At 36.0% G+C, this 25537-nt stretch overlaps 2 protein-coding genes across 10 annotated transcripts in view; one reads left to right on the forward strand and one right to left on the reverse strand.

Annotated features, from left to right (window-relative positions):
• Positions 1-25537, forward strand: part of CTNNA3 (catenin alpha 3) — a 420268-nt gene that overhangs the window by 148287 nt on the left and 246444 nt on the right. Inside the window, exon 8 of one of the 8 annotated variants that reach the window (XM_052678013.1) lies at positions 2253-6781. The exons of the other annotated variants lie outside the window; for them this stretch is intronic. Coding sequence (XP_052533973.1) covers positions 2253-2312 — 60 coding nt within the window. The 3' untranslated portion in view covers positions 2313-6781. Of the gene's footprint in view, positions 1-2252; positions 6782-25537 lie in introns of those variants that run through there. 8 annotated transcript variants of the gene reach the window in all.
• LRRTM3 (leucine rich repeat transmembrane neuronal 3) overlaps positions 1-25537 on the reverse strand; it is an 80709-nt gene that overhangs the window by 35862 nt on the left and 19310 nt on the right. The window lies entirely within an intron of this gene.

The raw sequence follows: 25537 nt of genomic DNA on the forward strand, positions 1-25537 counted from the left end.
GATGTTTCAGGAGGAGTCCAGAGATTTGGTACCTCAACAGCAGCAGTGAACTGGATCCTGTCACTTACGAAATGTGGATAAATGTATATTATTCCTTTTCCAGACAAGCTATATCATTTGTTGAGAACTACCCAACTCTAAATATTCACCCATTCCCATTCTTCTCCAAGTCTTTGATACTGAAGATATAACTTAATGGGTTCCCAGAATTTTGGATGCAAGACAGTTCAAGCGAGCTTTTATGGGCGTACATTAAATGAGGCTTTTAAATGGAAAACAAACAGTGCTAAAGTATGATACTTGCCATCCGAAGTACACTTGACTATGTGTTGGTAAATATTAGGCAAGTTTTGTGAATTTTCTGTTCTAGAGCAGAACTGGAATCCTCCATATAGGAGGAAGAGCCTGAAAACAACATGATACCGCTTGTAAGAGATTTTTAATGTTTGCACTGGATAGATGTGTGAAAACCAAACTTGAGTGAATTGGTCTTTGGAGTTCTCTCAATGTTTACTTTTTTTCCTCCTCCTGATAGAAATTAAAATTGTTTCTTTGTGATAGCATGAGAATTAAGGGACTCCTTCCCTTTGCAGTATTTTCAGAATTGCCGTTTAGCTTGAAACATGTTATTACTCATGGAAACAGGCATAACTGAAGAGAAAAGCTTACTGGAAACATCTTTGCCCCTGTTGTTATATCGTGTTAAGTAAAATGAATAGAAAAGCTTTCTTAACCTCATACTTAACGTGTTTTGAGTCTTTAGCTTCTACTGGCATATTTCAAGTGTCTTCTATTGATTTGCATTACTTTTTTTCATGTCATCCTTAATATTATCAAGTCAAAATTGATGTTAAGTTGAAGAACTGTATCTGTTGAAGATGGAATTTTGCATGCCTTTTTTTTTTTCTTTTTTTTTTTTTTCTTTTTTTTTTTTTGCAATGAAAATACATTTAGACCCTGGAATTTTTCATCCTTAGAGACCAAATGGAAGAGCATAGTACAAATGAGATATTTAGTTTCAGTTTTCCAAAGATATTGTTCCCAAAATCGATCATGATGTGCAGGCTGAAAAAAACTGTTCCTGAACAGATTTTGATGGTATTCATTTTCTTTTGGAAATAGGAAGTGCTAAGTGATGTTAAGAATCAGTTTATAAAGTTCACAGCACTGACTGAGCTGATTAAGATTTCTTTCACTCTGATGCTGAGAGAACAGCAGGTCAGTAGATGCCTTGCTGTCCTAGATGCCACAAATATTAAAAAAAAAAAATAAAAATTCAGGGGTGCTTTTTACTCCACACTTGACTTCATTAAGGTTAAATGGGCTCCACTTTCATTCTTATCACATTTGTCATTGATGATAGCGAAATGTGGTTTGAGCTGGTTTTGCACAAATATCAATTTTATTTAAGTATGGAAGAAAAATCTTCTTTGTCTATGCTATTGAACAAAAGTGTATTGTATGGAGACTGTTTCCTAAGTTCTAGGAAACATTAAAAAACAACACAGATTACATAATGTAATTTATATCTGTACAATCACTGTATTATTTGACATGTTAAAATCTGATGATGACTGGCTGTCAGCATTTTGTGGGAAGCATTCAGAAGCATTCAAATTCATCAACATGAAATCCCAATATCAACTTTGGGAAAAATAGAGATTAGGAATTAATTTGTTTATACGATTTTTTTAAGATAATGTCTCCTTTATTTTGGAATTTTTACTTTGGCTTACTTTCACTCTTTTTATGTAGCCAAGACAACATAGCTTGAATTAAGAATTTAGTAACATGCATTGGCAAAAAGAGTGAATTGTATGTTGGCAAAATGTTTGGAGATGGGAGAATGGTATTTTTGCAAAGGTAGCAGATATATTTGAAACAACACTCATACTGTTTGTGTGCTGTTAAGTTGCAAGGAGGAGGTTAATTGTACTGGTTTGGCACAAACTGAAGAAGTAGAAATTGAGGCTTAGAAAATACCTATGAAGAAAGAAAAAGCTGGGTTTCCTTAGTCTAGAAAAGAGAAGATTAGATATGGATGAAACAGTTCTTCAATATGTAAAATACTGTTGGATTTAATACATTCAGAAGAAGGTATGTTCTAGCCATTTAATTCCTTGAAGTAAAAGTGCTGGAATTCAATGCTAAAAAAAAAACAAAACCTGAGATAAGGAGATGCTGAACTTAAGGATGTGAAATGCAAATAAACAAATACATAGTAATAAAAATTTTCTTTGTTTCCATTTTAGTGTCCTGCTTCTGAAATTCATATGACTACATTTGGAGGTTGTGTCCAAGAATTTTTTTAACTAAAGGTCCTTGTTCGTTGAGTGGATGCCTGATTGCCTCCGATTGAATTCCAAAACAATAGCTTAGAATTTAGATAGAGATAGATGATGTCAAGATGGCCTGAGCATCACACTTAGTTTTCTGATCTCTTCAATGTGTATACTGTCACTATTACATACAACACAGCTAACTGTTATTTCATTCATGCAAGATTAAAACCAGACAGATCACGTCCTTGTATCATAGCTTTCATATAATTAGCAGAGTGAAATTATTTCCTGCAAAGCCTAACGGATGCAAGTCATCAGAAGATGAAGTTATGAGGAGTGGAATTTCAATGGATATATAGCTTCAAATACCTCAAGCAGTACTTCAGTTATTTCTAAGAATTTAAATAACCTTACATCCCCTGTTAAGCAGCAGAGCTCCACTAATATCAAGAAAACTGTCTTAATTTAAACTTGCTGAGGTTATGCCTATGAATCTTTAGAGAGAAACAGAAATAGTTACAGTCTTTCTAAATTTTCTTTTGAGTAAATGTTTCTTGGAGCTGCACTGCACTGACTTATCTTATGCATTTGGGTGTCTTCTAATGTAAATTGTGCTTCTTGGGTTCTTTTTCACAAAGGCAGGTGCTAGGGGAAAAGGTAACAAATAGATGTATGCAGCATATAGATCTGATGGGGCTGAATTAGGGTTTAGGTCCAGCTCTGTTGCCTACATAAACCAGTAGAACTTCTCCTGTGCTGCCCTATGTTAAAGATCACTTTTGAATTGGGATATTAAAATAGAACCATCTCTTTCCACCGTTGGGTCCAGTTGTTGTATGTGCGAGTTATAGTCTTCAGTAATGACATCTCTCTTACAAACAAGTCTGTGTTATGGTTCTAAGATTATGTGTTAGAGTAAATACAGTCACACTGAGCAAAGAACTAATACTTTTAAGTGTTGGTGACTCATCCACAGTAATTTAGCAGGTGGCTGCCTACAATTTCCCGGTGCCATCAATCTCCTAGGTAGTATTATTTCCTGCCTTCATATGTATGGAGGAGGATATTATACACTGTGAATTTCTGATGATGGGGATGATACGTAGCCTTTGTATAGTGTTTTTTTACCTTCAGGGCAGTTTACAAATATAACTTAATGTTTTAATTCTTTATGTTTTAATTCTTCTAATGAAGAAGAATTTATGAATTTGTTTCAATAATTCTAATGTTTTAATTCTTCTCAGTTCACATGCTGAACTTAATGTTCATCATCCACTTCAAAGTTAGTAAGTATTGCTATCCCTTTTTTATAGTGTGGGGAATTGAAGCGAAGGAGTTAGCACAGCTTCACAAGACTTTGGAAGGAATCATGTCAGTAATTTGCCTAGATTTTATTCATCATTTCATGTTTCTTTATTTATCCCATTGTTTCCTGGTGTGAGTATTGAACAAAGTGTAATGTCAGAGTGCGCTGATATTAGGTAAGCAATTGCAAGTGGTACATGTTTTAGAAATTCATAAGCTAAGAATTTTAAAACTTCTGATTCATAAGACAGTATGAGGTAAAGACATTCACATTGTTTTACATGCTAGTACAGCTGTGGAGAATGGCTGTAAATCAAATATGCAACTTTGTCTGTCCACAAAAAGAGAAAAAGGATAGATGTATAGTTACAAAAGAAGAACTGAAGAGGCTTTCTGTTTCAAATCTAAAATAAGTGGTTTCTTTGTATTTTTTTTTTCTTTAATTCCTGAACACTTCTAGAAATAAGCTTGTGATTTCTGACTAAGGATTTATATTTAGAAAAATAAGTGTTTGGCTTAACGAACTGTTAACTTGTGGTGATAAGCATCCTTTTGTAGAATTTAGGAGTAACGACCTTTCTTAATGCTTTCTTCTTTTATGGTTAATATGATGAGCATAGACTCAAAATACTTCCAATTTTTCGATATGGTTTTAGGTCACTGTAAGTATTTGAGTCCTTTTGGCCTTATGTGAAAAAAATAAAAATAAAAAAATTACGACTTGATCTAGTAATTACTTAAATTCATTCTTACATCTGTATGAAAGGTTGGTTATTGTGGAAGTAAATGTAGTTTTTTTTTTTCTCCACTTTAAATATATTTTTATTTTTGTGGGCAATTCTTTAGATGTACTGGTCTTTATCAGATCTTACATCAGTACGCACCAAAAGCTTAAAAATCTGGAAAAGTTGACAACACAGCAAACTGAGGCATAACATGCTAAAGTGAGGAGTACAAAGATCAACTATGTTATCCAGCAGAGAGTACTCATTTTTCAGTACCAATGAAATCTGTCTTTATAGTGATGAGCATCCAAACGCGTACTTTCAAGACAACTAACGCACATTCCTTTTGCAAACTTAGCAACTACTGCTAAAGTATTTGTGGAAAGCTCAGCATTACCAGTTGCTGGGGAGCTGAGGAAGACTTTCCTGCCTTGGAGGGACAAGTTACTTCTCTTCAATTCTGTTGCATCTCGTGAGCTGAATAGCCCACTGCATCTTTCCTTCAGTGTGAATATTTATACAGTTTCTCTCGCGTATTCTCTTCCTTATGATCTCAATATTTGTAAGAACTATTTTTAAGACATCTTTCCTCTACAAAATTAAGCCAAAATAGGGCAACTTGTTAAAAAGTAGCAAGAAAGGAGGCAGAATGACATATGCACAGATATAAGCATTCAAAGCCATTGTGATTTCCTGAAGAAATAATGCTTAAGAGACAGGCAGAAAACTTCAGCTCAAACAGCTCTGCTTCTCTAAATATTATTCCTTTCTCCCAGCACTTTTGAGAGCATTACAGAAGATGTGATAAGTAAAGACAACTTTAATACAGCTGTTTACTAAAGCTCTTGGGGAAAGTCTAGCAAAATATGCTTTCATAAATAAAACAGAGTTAATTAAGAACCACTTGAAAAGATAGCACAGGGGAAAGTTGGGAGAAAATTACCATGTAATGTGAGTGGTGGTTAGCAGAAGCATAATTCTAGCTGAAATGAGCCAGATATCTTACTGGGAGCTTGATTCATCCATTCCTCCTCATGTTGGTTAGCATCTTATTAAACAAATGATGCCATTAAAATTGATGGAACTGCTTGGCAATAATAATGGCAGCAGAATAAGGCTTTCTCTATGCAAGTTGCAACTAGAAATGTGATAAATGATAAAGAGAAGGATACTGTGTGAATGCAACAAATTTTAATATACGTGTTTATTTTTCAGAAGTCAGAAGCAAGTAATCTTATATGAAATGTGAAGGGACAGTGGTAGTCTGTAACACAGTAAGCAAACAGCACATTTTCTAAATAAGATTTTATGTGGCATAGTTACAAAAGTAAAACAAACCTGATCCTTGAGAATAGAGTGTCAAAATGTGGTCACTAGACTCTTAGCCTGTGCCGAAGGACATAAGTGGCAACTCTTAATGGTGACTGCTCTTAGTAAACAGTTTGGTTTGAATCCATTTCTAAGTGGTCAGATGCTGAGCTGCATGATTCCCGTGAAGGTGTTTGAGAACTGGTTTTGTTTTTCCAAAGTGGCATGGTGGCTGAATGATGATGTCATGGATGCCATGAAGTCTCTGGATAAATAGGCCAGTAATGAGAATGAGTTACTTTTGATTTTTGTTTTTTTTGTTTTTTTTTTAAACTGCACTGGAGAAATAAAGCACATCTTTGGAGGCTTTAGAGAGGCTTTCTTTAAGGTTTTCTGTGGTTGGAACGACTTTGTCATTTCTAACAGAACAGTTCTCTCAGTGTCTTGTAATACCTTCTGGTTGTTTTTTTTTATATGTTTCATTCATGAGGGATGTGCCTGGCTAATATTGTCTGTGTTAGATTTGCATTTTATGATGTAAGATATGCAGTCTACGGTCATTTTTTTTATCAGATCTCATGAACTGGCTAATTCTACCTTAGCGCTGTAGTTCTTGACACAGCTGGAGGTTACTCTTTAGGAAGTAAAAATAAATTACTAGCCCTATTTGCCTGGTTGTTCAGGGAAAGACAGCTATTAAGACATTGTCACATGTGTGTACATGCTGCCATTAGAACTATTCTCCTCAGAGCTTTTCTGAGGCCTTTGAGCTGTGGAAGAGCTGCATGGTGCACTACATAGAAACCTGCAAATTCTCAAATTCATGTTCATGAGGTGGGCTGTTTATTTAATTCAGATAAATGCTGTCTGTTATCCTTACGTTTAATCAAATACGCTTGTTAAAAATCTTTGTTTTGAAAATCGATCTGTAACTTCTGTCACAGTTACGTTTTTTTCTGATCCCATTTTATGTCCATATTCCCCTGTCTTTCCACTCAAAAATGGTGGAAAGTTCCATGATATCACTGTGACCCTTAAGTGGTGTTTCAAGTTAGCTTTTAAGAAAATTGTATATAGCACAAGTATATAAATTCTTCCCAATCATAAGTATTTACACACAGTATTACAACATAGACATCACTAAACCACTTTCCATGCTTTAAACAGTTACTGCTACGTTCATTTCTTGCTACCAAATGCCATGCTGTATTAGCAGTCTCCACACTGAGCTGCCTGTGCACCTTGAGCTGCCTTGACACACCCTAAACAATCAAAACAATATCATGCCATTTTTTTTTTTTCAGTACTGCTGCCTACACAAACCAAGTATTTGGTTGGGAAGGGCCAATGGATGTGGTGTCTTTGTATATCTTCCCCATGGGATAGGCTTGCTTGTAGGGGGGTGTAATTTCTCTACTATGCAAATTGTAAGGAGATCATTTGAAGAATAGCTTTTATTCAAACAAGGCATTTGAATTTAGTTTAGGATTTTACAGAGGCCTTTTCGAATTTTGCCACCAGGGTTTGTTTTTCTTCCTGCTTTTTTTTTCTTACCTCTTTCAGTACTCAAGGAAGAATGAATAAAAAATATAGTAGTGACAGTGTATGATATAATGTTGTGAGGTCTCATTTCAGAACAGTTTGGGATTTTTTTGTATAGAAGACTGCTTTGGGGCTCTGTGTGACAGACATCACACTATTGTATAACGATTGTCTTATAAAGCTTTAATAGTAATAAATGGCTAATGTAATTTTTTTTTTTTTTTTTGCACAGGAATACATATTTTTAATCTACTTGTAATTTCATAGCATTAACTTGTGGTTTCGAGATTGTCAGGGCAATGAATCTTGAAATATACTAGTTAAAGTTGCCATTTCTAAAGATAAGGATGTGCCTTGAAAAAATGAATTTATATTTGATATAACTGAGATGCAGGAAGGTAAGAAACTGTTATCCTTTCATCATGTTTCTTGGTACTCTGCGTAAAGGACAGTCTGTGGTGCAGCTGGTGCATAAGCTTAATTTATCCTGGAAGGTGGAATGAGCTTGGCCCCTAATAATCAGTGTAGGTGGATTTTAAATGAGCTTGATGACATCATAGCTGGCTACTTCTGCTTCTCTATATTTCTGAGGCATTTTTATTACTTATTGTGCTGAATACATCATTTGTAGTTTGTTGGCACTGTTTCCATGCTTAGTGGTTTAGGTTTTCTTTATTGGAATAAATGGTGATTTTGTTTGTGGATCCAGGAGAAGGAAGCTTTTATTATTTGGTCTTGGATTTACGTGCTTTGGCTCTCTCTAGCCTGTTGACAACTGCCCACCTGTCTCTGTCTCACACACTTACCTGTTTGCTTTGTCATGCACAAATTTATAGTTTTCCACTTGCTTTTCTACTTACACTGATAAATATGCAATCCATACAGTATTTTAACCCCATACTGATTACCATTTCCAATAAGTTAAAACAGGAACTATTGAAAGATGTATAACCTCAGATAAATTGTGTTTTTTATGTATGACTTCCAAGAAACATATGTATTTCTTGAAACCATCTGGCAGCTCAGAAGCACAGATGAAACTGAATGTAAGTTGCACTTAGCTATGACTTGTGTTTGTTTCAGTGCTTAACAGTGATCTCCCTCAGAAGAGGTTTCTGCTACTGCACCTAAATGTTCATTGCAAGTTACTGACTTTTTTCTTTTTTTTCCTCAATTATTATCGATAATGTTGATCATTAATCCTTTTGCTATATTTTTTAAAATAAAGTGGGGAATTATTCTTATTCTCTTGTTCCTTCAATATTTTCCAAATTAAACCAATTTCACTAATCACAACTAGTGTTAACAATATTCCTTCTGATTTTCCTTTTCTTATCTGTTTTGCCTTTTTCTTTATTTTCCTTAAAATGCATTATCTGCAACTGCATGCAGTGTATCGGCTCAGGCTGATTGGAGTAAAATTCTGCTAGACATCTCATGCTTTATATAAGATATCCTGGAGCTAACATTAATTGCTTATCGTATGTGAAGGTAGCTGGTATCTGTTCTTTTCTCACCAATCCATTTTTTTTTAAATGTAATCATTCTTCTTGAGTACTATTTGCCAGCAGCTATATTCTCAGCTCTTCTTGAAAATTTTTTCTCATAAATGTAAGTGTGCAGGCTAATTGAAACAGTGGAGCAGAATTTTGAAAAGGGATGCTTCCATTCATCTGTAGTTCTGAAGAAATGTAATTAAGTAACCAATGATATAGCATCCTATACATAACAAATTCTAGTGACCTATTTGCACAGTATTTGTACTCCACAGATTTTGTTTTGATGTCACTAACCCTTTATCTGGCCCTTATTTCAGATGTCTTGAAATTCTTCTGGGTTAATTATTAGTGAGAATCTTAGAATTTCTCCTTTTCAAATAGTTATATTCCTTGGTTTATCAGGTTTGTTTTTTTTTTTTTCTTTTTTTTCTTTTTTTTAAATTAAAGCTACTGAAGTAAGTTTAATTTAGTGTTATTATACTGTGGGATTGTGGATTTTTTTGTTGTTGTTTGACAAGTTATGCATATAATTGGTATGTTATCAATAAATAATATCTTAATGCTGTGCTATTTTATACAACTTACAATCAATAATATTTGAAGTTTGCTTGCATCATAAATTCAAAAAGTTCCAAACATATTTGAGGTTCATTTTTCTTCTGTTCTTCTTGTGGGTTTACAAGCACTATGTGTGTATGAACTTTGGGAAGCAGAATGCACCTGTCCCTAAGTTTAAGAGCTAAAGGGTACCACTCTTTTTCTTTCATTTTGAAATAGGGAAGATTATGTTGTGAACTCGTTTACTGACTACTAAATGAGGAAATATGACAACAATTTTATAACATGATAAAGGAAGAGCCACGGTCATGGTCTCATTTGTTTGTTTACTAAGCTAGTGGCATAATCAATTACAGCTTCCCTAAAGGGACGTTTGGTCTGCTAAGAATTCCACTGGGAAATATGGTGTTTCACATGCAGTCTAGATTTATTTTCTCATTCATCCTTTTTAGAAACTGCTTTTCTGTGAAGCTGAAGCTTTGTAGGAGTACTACTTAAGCTTCTTTTTGATGGAGGTCAATGGAATTAACTGACTTAAGTTATTTTTTTAAATCAGGCCTCTACGCCTCCTTATGTACAAAGTAGTTCTCTCACAAAGTTGTTTCCCTGTGTAGTGGAATTTCCATTGAAGAAAAATATCTTTGTCCTCAGGGAGAAGGAACAAATGAATTGTTCACTCATCTCATTCCAATTATCTCTTTAAACTCAGTAACATTGAAAAAACTGTGTTTTCTATAGACGTACTAAGATATTCCACAGTGCATGCTGATGTGGACAATGAAATGTTGAGAAAGAAATATCTGTTAACTACAGCTGTATTACATGGAAAAAAAAGGCACTTTAACAAATTGAGTTTCATAATAGAAAGGTAGGGAGTTCTTATCTTAACTCATATGTCAAATGAAGATCAATCAGCTCTTCAGTGTTAACTGCTTTTGAGCAGAAATTGCTGTAAATCACATCTATCTGCTGTCTGGCACGCATTTTTGGACTTTACAGTGTGCACTCAGCACTAGAAAATTCTATAGTAGCTTACAAAACTTTCCCTCTTCCAAACGAGTTTCAAGGATTCAGTGGTACCAGCCACCGTTTCAGACCTATGGAGGGCAATATTTACAACATTAGTTTTCACTGAGTCCCTACATCAACTTTAATTTTGATATGAAGCAGAACGGGGAGAAATAATTCTTCATGTTTACGAATTGTGGGAAAATGTTACTTTCTCTTCTCTTTTTATATGTGATTTCACATCCCAGTAAATCAGCTATGCTATGGACTATATTTTATTTCTCAAAAACCATTTCAGTAAATCATCTTTCATGATTTTCTTGTTAGTTTTCAGTGAAGTCCAAGAAGTCAATTTTGATAAGATTTGTGCTACACTTAATTTAATTGTTCACCATGCAATATCAAGTGCTCCTGGAATTCAGAGTGAAAAGGAATCTTTTATTAGAATGAAATTTCCAAGGTCTGTGTGCTCCTAAATCTTTCTAAGGATGAGCTCTCAGTGCTTATCTGCATGTATACGGCATTTTTTAGTGTTCCTGTAGATTGACAGCGAACATGCAGAGTTTCATGATTAACTTCAACAAAAGGTATCATAAAAACTGTTAAAACGAAAGGCAGATAGATCTGTTTTAAGGACATCTATCACAGATAGATGTCTGTTGCTGTACATTCAATCCTAACTTCTATGGGTCTTACTTTGTCTAAGTAGCACTGTTCCTCTCAGATATCACTAGCATTTGTAATGTGCAGTAGTAGAAGAATTTAACAGCTAGACCCAAATGCTGAGTGCTAGCTTTAATTAAGAACATTTCATGCTAATTTTTGGTAATAATGTCTTTGATTTGTAATTACATCTTCAGTCTCTGTTCCAATCTCTCATCTTCCTTTTCCTCTTCATCCTCATCTCTGTCTCTCTGATACGAGATGACTGCTTCTGAAAAGTTTCTTAAGCTGAATTGTATGTGGCTGAAGCCAGGTTGTTCCAGCAGAACCCCAAATAAAGTTCAGCTTTGGTACCTCTTACCTTTTCACATACTAGGAGACTGCCAAAAACTCTCAGTATGAGTCTTGCATTTGCAAGGATGGATTTAATTGTGGTTATGCTGTTCCTGCTGCAGCTAGGTAATTGTTTGTTCATAGTATTTTCTTTAGCATTACCTTTATAAAACAAATGTCTTGATTTTCAGAAATACTGAGATGTAAGAAAAACATTTGATAAAATTTGTGAGGTGTGAAGCTAGAGAGAAGCCAGTAAGAGTGGCTTTTGAGCATTCAAACAAGTACACGTGCCAAAACACTGTCCTTTAATCTACTTAGTATTGCTGGGAAGCATCAAAGAGAAGTTTTAAAGATGACTTGTGAGTAAGTTCCCTCCCTCCCCCCCCCAAAAAAAAAAAAAAAATTAAATTTAAATTAAATTTGTTTTCGAACAAATACAAATGTAAATTCTGCTTATAAAGATAATTTAATATATTAATATTTGGGAATGCTTACAGCTTAATTTCCAGAACTTGAGCTGCCATTTGATTCTTCCTTTAGTTTGTCACACTAGTTAAGTTCTGTCCGGTTGTATCTGTGAAGCACGAGGTCTTGCAGCTAAAGCCCCCATAGAAATCAGCATTAAAACTCAGAGGTGTGAAGCTGGTTTACTTAAAGTAATGAGACAGCTAAAAATAAAAGATTTCTAGAACTTGAACATCTTTTTTGCAAATTGACTACTTAAGGAAAATTCTTAGCCAAATGTTCTTCCCCCAGTGCCTCACTGAAGAGTGTCACATTGTAGGAAGTCTAAAATCTGTCTCCACCACACACTGCATACATCATAGCTGTTTGTTTGCAGTCTCTTAAGTAGGGAGAGGATTTCTGTCTAGTAGCCTACAGCTGTGAATAAAAAACCTCAGCAATTAGAGCTGGATGGAAATGTTTTAAAGTAGCAGATGGGATTTGCCCAGAATCACATGGGATTGCTATAAGAGCAGGTAGTTTCTGTCTTTATCAATGGAGCTACTGCCTGCTCCATGTGTGGCTTCAGGAGTCCTTGAATCTAGGTGTGGTTGTGAGGCACTGAGACAGATGGGAACTAACCCAGCCTGCAAGGAACCTGACAAGACTTTAAAACAGGGAAAAAAAAAAAAAAAGAAAAAGTTCTCAGTTGAATTGATGCCCTGTTAAACACTAAGTTCTTCTCAGTGTGTGCTGTACCATTCTCTAGTGCCAACACAAGGGAAGAGGAGAAAATCGAGGCTTTGATTCCTATATTCTTTAGTACCAGTGAGTAATTAGGTCAATTTGAAGCAACTGTGAAACTGCAGCCTGGGGAGGAAAGAATCAGCAGATTCTCCTTGATAAGGGTTTCTGTTTTGTTACCTAGTCTGTTAGTTTTCCCACAGGCCTTGCAGAGAATGCACAGACTTTCTGTTGCCCTGTGTCAGCAGCAGGGTCTAGCTTGAGTGGCAAAAAAAACATCGAGATTTTCATCTTCTGTCCTTGCCTGTGGCACCCTGGAGCTTGTCTCACATGCTCTGAGCATCACTGGTACAGCTCATCAGCATGCCATCATTGCTTCCTGGCTCCTAACAGCTACTTCTGTTCCTGGAGACTTTCCCCTTCATCTCACTACTAGGATAGTTTGCAGCTGGAAGTACTTCAGTAGTCAGGAAGTTTAGAGAATAGTTTGGCATCCACGGTTGCTTCTGGAAGCTAATGTAGTTAACAATGTACAAGGAAACAAAACCAAAACTGCTGAGAAATATTTGGGGTTTTTTTCATCCTGAAATAAATAAAAATTTATCTGCTGAGAGTGTTGAATCTAACAAATGATTTAAGAGTGGTTAGCTGGGTAGTTCGGATACTGATTTGGAGAGTGCTGTGATAGTTTAAATCCCAGTTCTGCCTAATTTAAAAGCAGCAGATTCAATAAAACTTAAAAATCACACACCCCAGATCTGCCTCTGTCTATCTGTCTATCTCAGGAGACCTCATGACTTAAGAGTTCATTTTCTACTAAATATTTGGTACAATGTTCCTTTCAGCCAGGAGAAAAAAAATGTGGGAATGGTTGGTTTTCATCCTTACATAGAGCAAAAGTGGTGTCAAAGCCCCTTGACGTTTTCTTGTGGATTTAATAAGTGGGGTGGAACCTGGACAAAGGGAGTCTTTGGTGTCACTCAAGGGTAACCACTGTGAAGTCTGCTACTTAGTGAAGAGAGCAATTTTAAAGTTTCAATTAACTTGTGTATGTAAATCACAATGATGTAAATCATTTTAGTTTTCTATCATTTCGACACAGTAGCCTGCTGGATAATTGTGTTTGAGTGTTGGATCCATGGTGTGAAATACTGTTTTCTGGTGTTCTCTGCGCAGGATGAATAGTCTTGGATTTGCAGGAGCTTTGCTATCTCTAAGTTTTATTTTCTATGTTTTTGGAGCTAGCTGGTAGTGATGTCCTTAAACTTATGTGGAGACAAGTTACTCACGTGAGTTATTGGAATCTCTATTGATTAGTGTTAGTCAATATTGGGCCACGGTCTTGCACTTAAGTTTTGTTTGATTGTTTTCTTTATAACAATTTATAACATGTTTAAGGGAGATACTAGCTTTGACTAATTCTAGACCTGAGCAATTTCTTTGCAACAGGTTATTTGCTATAGACTTTTTTTTTCTGATCTTCAAACATTGGGGCATGGATTCTAATGTCATATTTATAAAATTTGCATTTATATATTATGTTCAGTTATATTGATCCAAAGTGTGCTTTTATTTGCTTTATATTTAATTCCAAATACAAAACCATGAGGTATATTGTTTTAGTAATATTAGATGGAGGAGTTGTATGAGATAATTCTTGTTTCCTGATGGCTGGAGTAGGCAGCTGTTTTTGGCTTGCATACAGGTATAAAATGATATTAAAGAAAAAGTTTGGAGCTCAGGGCAGGAAAACATAATCACTTACAAACAATTGGGAAGTAGACAGAATAAGGGTTATTGGTCTCATAATAAGGAATCAATTTTAAAAGACATCTGGAATATCTGCATAGTTTGGACAGTCCTAGCTTTATGATAAAATGATGATTATATCTATGGGCAGCATTGCCATACAGCAGGATTCTTTAAGGGTGACTGCAAGCAGGATAATTTCCTATTGCATCAGTGACAAAGCATGCATATGCTGAGCTAATCATTATATCATTCACTTTCTTGCAGTGGTGCTAGTAATGATGCTATACAAATCCTGTGAGAACACCTTTCTGAGCAGATTCCCTTCACGCATTTTACTTGATTGTTTGGCATGTTTGGACACCCTGAACGTGGGGATCCTTCCTTGGAGGTTGGCAGGAGCTGTAATACTGTCTTTTTCTTTCAAAGGGGATGCTGCATTATTCCTTTCTACATTTTGAAACTACAAATTGTTTTTGACAAACAGATGAATTAGAAACGTTCATCCCAGAATTTTGAAAGACTCTTGTTCTGTAATAAGAACCGTTTGATATACTCCCCTTCCTTCTATGAACAGCAGTGCTGAGTCACTGAGGACTTTATGTTAAAGACCATATGCTTCTGATTAACGTGAAGCATAATGTATTAGAGCTTTTCTGAAGCTGAAGTTTGGAGCTGATTCTGTTTTAATTCAGGGAAACTGTCTGGGGAGTCTAGCCCAACCAAGGTCAGCTGATCTCGTAACTACAAATGTGTGAAGTGGCCAGCATGGGAAAGCATGGAGCAATTATGGGCTGTGTGTTAATGCAAATACATTAAGTGTTGAAAAAGTTGGCAGAATTCTTACATTGTTAAATGAAATCCAAATTAAGGTTTAATTGCCAAATCCATATCTCTTGTGTACGAGTGTTATAAAGCTTTCCCTTTTCTCCTACTATTCTTAGAAGAACTACTAGTAGCAGATTAATAGTTCTTTTTGAAATCACAATGAAACTACTTAAGTAGAGCTGCTAAAAAAATATCCTGTAGAAGTCAATAGAAAAATATTTAAAAGCTTTGTAGCAGAGGGTTTTATTGTGAACTGCCTAATGTGCCTGAGCAGAAAATTAATACCCTTCAGTTCCCTCACAACAGAGAGGTATTTTTCTCCCAGCACTGTGTTTAAAGCTGAGGAGTGGGCAGATATGACTGGCAAAAGGTCCCCATTGCATCTGTACCCAAGGCAATGGGCAGCACAGCTAAGACAGCTTGCCAGGGATCATGCTTTCCACCAGATATTTGCAGAAAGAGATGCAAGCTGAAGCAGAAAATGTTCACACGGAGAGGGAGCAGTCTGGAGTAGCTGGTACCACAGATAGGTGAAATTGCTCCAAATCTGGGCATAGTGCACAACTTCTAGAGCATAACTTATAAAACTAGTCTAAAATCAGTTTATTTCATTCTTCGTAAGGCTCTGCTCAAAGAAATAGTGATTAAAGTGATGGTGGGGTCTGTGAACAGCAGACGGTTTTGGAAAGAATGACTTGTTTTCTTCATACTTGTTTTAAAATAGAGTTTAAGATCCACTTATATTTTTTTTTTTTTTCCTTTGAAGAGTGTTTGTGACAGGCTATGCGCAACTTTGGTTTAGATTTATAAAACTGCAGTGCTTTAGTGAATCTCTAAGGCTTTTGTGCCTTGTCTTGGTTAATGCAATGCCCTTCCAAAGGGGAAAATGCTACAAGGTAGAAGCAAATAACAGTCACCATATCTGTGTTTCAGTTCTGCATTTAACATTGCTACTTTAAAGTAGAAACTGGAAACTGGATGTCTTGTGGTGTCTCATCACAACATTTGGAAGTTTATTTTTGTTAGGTTTCTGCTATTCTGTCTGCTACTAAGTATCTACTGGGCAGTAAAAAAACGGGTGAGGTTTAACAAAAGCAAGTGTAGAGTCTTGCATCTGGGCAGGAATAATTGCATGCACCAGTACAGGTTGGGGGATGAGCTGCTGGAGCGGAGCTCTGTGGAGAGGGACCTGGGTGTCCTGGTGGACAACAGGTTGGCCATGAGCCAGCAGTGTGCCCTTGTGGCCAAGAGGGCCAATGGCATCCTGGGGTGCATTAAAAAGAGCGTGGCCAGCAGGTCGAGGGAGGTGATCCTCCCCCTCCACTCTGCCCTGGTGAGGCCTCATCTGGAGTACTGCATCCAGTTCTGGGCTCCCCAGTACAAAAAAGACAAGGATCTCTTGGAAAGAGTCCAGCGGAGGCCACAAAGATGGTGAAGGGCCTGGAGCATCTCTCCTATGAGGAAAGGCTGAGTGAACTGGGTCTGTTCAGCCTTGAGAAAAGGAGACTGAGAGGGGACCTGAACCAGGTCTATAAATATCTATGGTGTGGGGGGCAGAATGGCGAGGCCAGACTGTTTTCAGTGGTGAGTGGAGACAGGACAAGGGGAAACGGCTGGAAACTGCAGCATAGGAAGTTCTGCACAAATGTGCACAAGAACTTCTTTACAGTGAGGTGACGGAGCACTGGAACAGGCTGCCCAGGGAGGTGGTGGAGTCTCCTTCTCTGGAGATGTTCAAGACCTGCCTGGATGCCTACCTGTGCGACCTGCTGTAGGGAACCTGCTTTGGCAGGGGGGTTGGACCCGATGATCTCTGGAGGTCCCTTCCAACCCCTACAATTCTGTGATTCTGTGATACTGGAGTGAGAAGAAAAAGGACTTGGAGAATTTTCAACCCAAGGGAGCAGCAAGAGTGAAAGAAAAACAATGTGTCTATTTTAAACTTGTCCAGTGACTTGGGATTTGTATAATCACAGTGTTCAATCAGGAAAATAACACCACTCCAGGAACTAATTTTACCTTGAAATAACAAAACTAACTTGTAGGACACTGTTAGTGGAATGGCTGAAACCAGCTTCGTTACGGCGCCTTGTCCAAACACCAGTATTTAAACAAGTGCCCACTGGGAGCCCAATTCCATTAACCTTTGAAAATCTCACCTACGGTGGGATTGAGAGTCTAGAATGCAGGATTTTATTATGTGACAATCTTGATTTGATATCTTACAAGTGACTGATCCTGTCCACACTGTATACAATTTTAAATATAATCTTTAATATATTTCTGGGCTTTTAATTAAGAAATAATTGTAAAGCTCTTCCAGCTGTTTCTGGAGTCCTAATGTAAAGGAGCAGTAACTTTGTGAGATATGACCTTATGAAAGTCTCATTAATGTTTTATCAATACTAATGCTAATCCATGGTAATTGTCCATTCCCTGTTACTGAGCATTGTCACAATATTTTTTTGACAGTTATTTTTAAAACCCTCTCCTAACCTGTTTAAATACAGAAGCATCTTGTTGTGGGTATTTCAATAGCTCTTTTTCAGGTGTGTTCTGAGAACTTTTACTATACTGTATTAGCATAACCTTTGTGCTACTACCCGTACTCACGTTCTGGTATTTTGTTTACTTTTGAGAAGTTTATATCTTCATTTAGCTCACCGTTTTAAAGTCAAGTTCTAATAGGGAGACTTTTGGGGGCTTTTATCTCTGCAGTAGACACATTTTATGTAAATACATCAGCATCCCTCTTGCAGACTGTCCCCTTTATAGCAATATTCTTGACGAGGTTCTTGTTTTGTGCCTTCTGACCATGTTGTAAGTTATTTTTCATTAAGTGGGTTTCATATCTAGCTACTCCATGAAATACAATCTTAAGGTTTGGCACCACTGCATATCTGAAATAACGAATGTCTCCCATTATTGCAGTTTTTTCTTTACTGGCTATTATTTTAATTTCTCTGGGCATAACATGATAGCTTTTGCCAACTTGTCCTTAATAGTGCAGGTTTTTTTTCCCGTGTTCAGAAGTGAACATTCAATTTGCAGGGGTTTGATATTATTTATTGCTACATTTAACCAATTTTTAATCTGATTCTAAGCTGTTTTAATATAATTTCTTGAAATGATTACTCTATTTACACAAGTTATTGCTTTTTTTTCTTTGTCCTTTATGCTCAGAAATGAATGTCCCCAAAGTTGCTTTCTTTCCCCTCAGCTTTTGATATACATTCATTTAAAGGTAGGTATTCTAGTTTACCCATCTCAATTTTTAGCTTTCTCAGCACCTGGATAGGAACACAAGTCTGTTTCATTTGCTTTTCTTTCTCTCGTGCCTTTTCTGGGAAATGTTTTCATTGTTTCGTGTCTGGCTTCTGCTGATGGCTTTCTTGTATTTTTTCCTGTGAATAGACCAGGGAAAGGAGTCATGAAGCTTTGCCACGAAAGCATCTTTCTTTGGGGATCCTCTGCATCTTTTACAGAGTGTCTGTATTCAGATGAATTTTGCAGACAAACTGTGATGAGTGTGCATGCTCTGTTATGGATTTGCAAGTATGGGGGTGGGTGACTCACATTAATAAAAATTTAAGCCAACTGGTTAAATCTATTTCTGAATCAGCCTTAAATAAATATATTTGCCATGATTGATTATAAGCATATTGAAGATACTGAGAATGAAGACTTGCCCTGAAATCTCAAGAAGGCTATGTGACACTGTGAGGCATACTGCAGGGTGACTGTTTTAAACGTATTTTTTTACACTGTTCCTGTTTCACTTTATAATTACAGGAAAGCAATATGGGGGCAAGTGGGAACTGAGGTATTTTTGGTGAGAGAAGAGTATATTTGTCATTATGCTGACTAGTTAGTGAAGAGTAAACTCACAAGCAATTAAGTTTAAATGCTTTTCCATATGGCTTTTCTCTAGAAATTTGACTGGATAATTTCCTAAAACAATCTTAAAATTGCTGGTAATAATGCATCCCAGTAAGATTAATGAACAAAAATCTTCAGTCTTATTTCTGCACTAGGATACATAAAACTGTGTAATGAAATGAGATATTGAGTCACAGCAAATTTTGAACTCTGATGGTAATTGCATTCCTTCCTTCCTTCCTCTCACTAACAAATGTTCTTTTACAAGCAAGTAACCTTTCACTTGCAAGTGGAGAATGGCTGATTTATTACAGATATGAGGGAATATTTAAACTTCTGGGAGGCTATAAGGGCATTTGCACAAATATATCTAAGCTTTGACCTGATAATAACAGGCAGATAAGTAAGCAATATTCTGTACTGCATGGAGATTTCTGTAACCTAGTTGCAAATCATTTTTTTTGTTTTTGTTTTGTTTTTAATTTACATAAATTTATTACAGAAAGGAGAAAGAAGTCACGCTGTCTTGGTATCTGCAAGACACACGTGCCTCTGGATTTTTGTAAATAAGGAAGTGCATTTCATTGACTATGGGAATTGCAATGTTTCTACTTCTGCACAAAACAGCTAGTTTTCTGAAGCTTCTTTCTCAATAGGTGTATCCAAATGCCCTTGTATATTAAAAATCAATGCTTTTCCTAAATGAGTATTTGAGGTATATTAAGAGTGAAGAGTATACAGAACTTAGAAAGGAAAAATAAATATGTACAATTGTCAAACCAGGGCTAAAATTTTAAATCCCTGTTCCAGCTACTGAAAAAGAAACTGATGACCTGAATCTTAAAAAACAAAAACAACAGCAACAAAAAAAACAACCACAAAAAGAATCACCACTCCAACCTACTGAAGTAGTTCTTCAAATATTACTTTAAAAGGATTATACCATGTCTAATTTAGATGGCAAGGTAAGATTAATAATTACAGATCAAGTTTGCTCCTGTGAAGTTAGGCTGTGTGTTTGCCTGTCCTCCCCACGCAGCTCACACCTGTACAGTATCTTTGGAACAGAGGTTAAGGTTCTTGTGCTTGGATTTGGTAGCTTAGCTTTCAACATGTAGGTTTCTATCTTTTTATGTGAATTTGCATAGACAATTACATTGTGCTGGGGTTGTAGTGCCATGAAGTTACCTGGAAATATCATTTTATGGTATTTAATTGTTGTAGTTAATAAGCAGTGGCTTCCGTTTTTATATATGCAAGATGTGTATAAATTGGAATGCTTATCAGTCCGTGAGGTATGTCTGTGGTATAGAATGGACAAATAAACTTTTCTTAGTGCAAAATAACTCAGATGACAATATTAGGTTTTGTAAGATGGTAACTTAATTGAATAGCAAGAAATGTGACTGATCCCAAGCAAGTAACTTTATAAACAAAACATGCATGTAATGTTATTTTAATAATTTCATTGCTCTATTATAAAGCATTCATGGTTGAGTTGTTAGAATGACAGCCATTACTTGAACTAAATATGCTTTTCTCTGAATACTGGCTATGTTTGTATATGTACAGTAGGTAGTTTTCATCTAGCATTATATGCACTTCTTTTTGCCAACTATAAAATAAGTGGGTTTTAATTTGTCATTTACATGCATTTGCATTGTTTATCAATAAGACAAATCAAACTTAATTCTACACTCATTGCTTGAATGATAATTTTTAACATAATAAGTCTTGATTTTCATATTCATCTCACTGATTTTCAAAGGGAAAATGAAAGAACTATACACTGAATTTCCCCTGCAGAATGATAGTTTTGTAATAAAATTTTCTAGTTTCATTCTAGTGCATATGTACGAAGATAACAGCTGTTTCTTTACACTGTTAAGCCTTAGTGCTTTGTAGTGTGTCTAGCCTAATATAAACACCCTGTTGGAACCTAGCACTAAGCATAATTAAATCAGAGAACAAATAAAATGTTTTATTAGCTCCCTCAACCTGCTGGCCACACTCTTTTTAATGCATTCCAGGATACCCTTGGCCTTCTTGGCCACAAGAGCACACTGCTGGTTCGTGGCCAGTCTGTTGTCCATCAGGACACTCAGGTCCTTCTCTGAAGAGCTCCCTTCTAGCAGGTCAGCCCTGAACCTGTACTGATGTGTGAGATTATACTTCTCCTGGTGATAGGGATAACATTGGGGTGGGCAAGAAAAAAATTCAGAACCACTCCTAGAATGTCCTTTGTATATGTTTGCTGGGAGGATGCTGCTGCAAATACCTGCTTTTTTTTGGTCACCTAATTATTCTATCTAGTCAATGTGATAGATGGAGAACAACTACTCCTGTCTTAAAAGTTTAAAAGCATTACCCAGAAAGCTGTATTTTCTAGAACAGCTTTATTAAAATAGCTAATAAGTGTTTTTTGACAGAGTAATGTGGGTAAAGAACAGTACATTCACAGAATTTATTTGGTCTCTCAGAAAGCATTTGCTAGAGAGGCTATTTAGAAAACTAAATTGTGAAAGGGAAAGTAGTTTCCCAGGATGGGAACTGGCTAGAGGCAGGCAAGAAGAAAAGGAATGAAGTGTACATGTGCAGCTTAGGGTTAACAGCAGGGAGCCTTCAAGTATTCAAATTTGGCTTCAAACAGTATGTTTTGAATTTTTCCATGAAAAAAAGGCAAAATTTGCAGATAGGATACATTTATTAAGATCCGCCAAGTTCAGGAAGGGCAACCAGGATCTTCCAGGGCTCAATAAAGCTAGATGAATGAGCAGTACCATACCACGAAAAATAAGTTGTTGAGAAGTGTAAAGTATTGCCTGTTGGCAATAGTAGGAATAGTTTGAACATATGTTCTTAGGGCTTAAGCAAGTTGTTAGCAGTGAGGAAAAACTATGTGCTATCTTCTGCATTCAAAAGGCTTGTGAAGAGTATAGTGATGACAAAAGCAAGGTTCGGACATGGATGTGATAGGCTAGAAATGTACTGAAAACAATAACTGCTTCTCTGTAAGTAGTTCACCTATTCTCATGAGTTGGACTTCAATTGTAATTATGTAATATATGTAAGATCAAGTAGAAACAAATGATTTGGAGCTTCCTGAACAAAACATTTAGAAGGACTTGATTCTAATGATATGTTACTCATTTTAAAAGGACCTCTTAATTTTTTTATTCACAATTCGTCTGTAGAACTTGCTGCTAGAATTAGTGATGGTCTGATAGAATTTCTATGTACAAAGATTTCATCTCTAAATGTACAATGAAAGCATCTGTAAATAAGTTATTTAAAGATAGAAGTACGATGTGGGATCAATGCGCATGAAGAATTAATAGACAAAACTGAAAAAATATGTATTTATTCACCCTTGTTTTACTGTATCTTGTATTTTATTGTAAACATGTACTTCTACCTGTTTTTAGATATAGGTCACCTCCACTATGAGACTTCCTTATGTGACTACAGTGTCATCATCTCAGGAGAAAGCCCAAATAGTAAAATGCCCTGCATATAAATTTGTTAAATTTCTGATGGAGGTATCACAACAGTCAGTGCTCCTACTGATGCGTCCCTAATTTAAGTAGATTATTGTATTACATATCATTATGATCTGGGCTTTTTAAATAGAGAGTCACAATGTTAATCCCATCCAAAAATTTTTGTTCCAGTGTGATTTAGGGTTTCTCGTTATTATTCCAGCTCCTTTGTCACACTAAAATGGTCAACAGATTGAAACAAAATTTAATGACTTTTAAAACGCCACTTGCAGTCCCTTTTCGTGTGCTGCCATGTTTTACAGTGAGGGAGGAGGAAAAGCAGAATGTGGCACTTCGTAGAATTTGGCACCTTTTTTTAGGAATGCAGGAGGATTCTCCTGGCTTTGTGTGCTGAAAGTGTATCATCATTTCTGTATGTACAGGGGTTTTTTGAAAGCAATGCTCCCTGTTTATGTTTGTGACATCAGAGGCAGGTATTGATGGTATGGCTGTAGATGTTGAATCTTTCCACCAGCATTCCATTGCATTTTGTTGCGTATGACGGATGACAGACAGTCTGGCAAAATAGCATCTGACATGGAAGTGACATGAAGCATGGTGGAATTCAGTTCTTCCAGTGGAAAAATGGCAACCATTGACATTCATCAATGCTTGCTGAATGTTTATGGAGCAGTGGATGTGAGTACATTGAGTCAAGGGGTGCTGCATTTCAGCAGTGATGACAGTGGCTCATCTCCACTGGCGCATACGTTTACAAACATGGCATGCAGACTCTTGTTCATCATTGGCAAGAATGCATAGGTAATTGTGGTGAATATGTTGAAAAATAACGTTTGGTAGCTGAGAATTTACTTTCTCAAATAACATTTTTGGATCAAGTGTTTGTTCTTGTGCTCTTATAAATAAATAGGAAGTCGAAATAAATAGGAAGTATTACCTTTAGAGTGACCTATGTAGTATTAATATTAAGTATAATACTGACTTTTAACTTCTTGTCCTTATTCTATCTGGATTTCATTAGTTCATTAAACAGATTTGTCTCAATGCTCCTTGCCAGCAGTAGCATCAAAATGGGTTACTTTCTGAACCATAAGCTTCAGTCTTTTGGAATTAACCACAATGTCAGCATGCTCTTTCTTAGTCATGTTGGATAGAAAAATAACAAGTAAAAATGTGAGAATTAGCAAACAACAAAACTGAACTTTGTCTAGCACTGTTAGCATGAAGTTATTATTTCAGCTGCAGCTGAGGTTTGTTTATATTAGATGTTAAATACAAAATCTGAATTTAGTTATTTTTCTCAGTTTTCAGAAAATATTCACCTGGATAGACGTTCACAGTAATAATTTTACTGTGATCTGACAGAACTCGAATGTCTAAGCAATCATGTATTCATGTCAGATCATGAGTCACTTTAGAAAGAACAGACATAATTCACAAAGTGGAATGTCTTTTAAAACTGAAATTAAAAACATGAAGTCTGTATTTATTATGGTGGTTGTAACTCCTGGAATGTGTATTGAGAAACTTTTTGTTTATTTATTTTAATGAAAAATATAATATACTTTCCAATGTGGTGTTTTTATGCTGTCATGCAGTAAAACATTAAGTTTGGTTGAAGTTCTACAGGCAACTATCGATTACACTTGACAACGTAGTAGGAAAATCAGCCAAATCAGAACAGGTGTACGTTATTGTGGTGGTGATTATAGCCTCTGAGTAATTTCGTGTGTTGACAGGCTGTAGAACTTCAAGCAACACCTCTGAAATTATGATTTTGAAAGTATGATTTTATGGGATTAAGGTTATGTTTTAGTTCAACATATTCTGTGCATTTTCAAATTCAGATGATAGTGCCTAAAGCTGCTCCCTTGCTGCTGCCTAATCTTTCACTCACTATATCTGACTCATGTTCTTTCTGCCCACTCTTTGTGGGTTCTCTCTCTCTACTTCTTGTAAGAAAAAGAAAACCATATTAATGGCTAAACTTTAGCAATTTGTTTAAAGGGAATAAGGATACATCCATTTTTAGCTGTATAAACTGAGATTATGCTAATCTGATAATCAAAAATGTGATCAGTGTAATTATATAAAATAAAATCAGTGATTCAGTTGTGCCGAAGTAAACAGTAGACCATAGCTAAGATGAAGACACAGGTTTTAACATGTATGCAGGATGAAAGAAGTTTCCGACATGGTTTCCTTAACTGCAGCCAAGGGCTGTACTGTTTAGGGAAGTTCTTTGCACATTGAAAGCTGTATAGATTGAGAGCTGTGGCATATCTGGCTTTGGCATTCCAGCACTCCAGCCTCCCTTCTACTTGTTCTTTCAATCCATCTCAAATGGAGTGAACCATTTGAAAAAGTTCTTAGAACGCAATAAGTAGTAAAAGAAGTAGCCATTTTCTTACCTACTGATTATGTACAGTATTTACTTGAATACTAGTTTTAGAGTATAGATAGGAATGGTAATGCATTGTGGCTTGATTAAACAAAATTCCTCTGATATGTGGAACAGGCAGTTACAAAGATAGTGGCCAGAGCTGCAGAGAAACAGCAGGAGGTTGAGTGTCTGCTCCCAGTCTGTCATAGTCTGTAAGGAGACCAGCTGAGATGTCTTTGCTGTATAAATGGCATTAATAATGCTTGCCTAGTTTTTTGAAGTCTTTCAAGACTAATGAAAAATGCATCAATGTTTTTGTTGTTAGAATTACTTAAAGGAATGGTATTTATTTCTAATTACAAATAATTAATTGTATTATAAAGCAATTGGGAAGGAAGGTTATAATTTTTAATTAATATCTGACTCAATGATCTGTTTTCTTTCTAATAGAAATTCACAGAAAATTAAGTGATTGCTTTTGTTTCAAGCTAAAATTCTGAGTAAGAAAAACAATTACATACCAGACTGAGTTATTTCTACGTGCAACAAATGAAGAACCAAAACAGAGATGTTATCCTGTTCTATTTTCATCCTGTTGAGAGCATAATTTCAAGGAAATATGTCTTATGTCCATGTCTACTGTCTTTCAAAACAAAAACCATTAGGACAGTTAGCAGAGAAAATCACAAGAGATCTTTTGTGACTTATTTTTTTTTTTCTTGTGTGTGTGTGTGTGTGGTTTGGGAGGAAGTGAATGCAGGTGGGCACACGTGGCAGCGTATCA

The sequence above is a fragment of the Tympanuchus pallidicinctus genome, unplaced genomic scaffold (assembly GCF_026119805.1).
Source record: "Tympanuchus pallidicinctus isolate F22 unplaced genomic scaffold, pur_lepc_1.0 scaffold16, whole genome shotgun sequence".
NCBI classification, from domain to species: domain Eukaryota; kingdom Metazoa; phylum Chordata; class Aves; order Galliformes; family Phasianidae; genus Tympanuchus; species Tympanuchus pallidicinctus.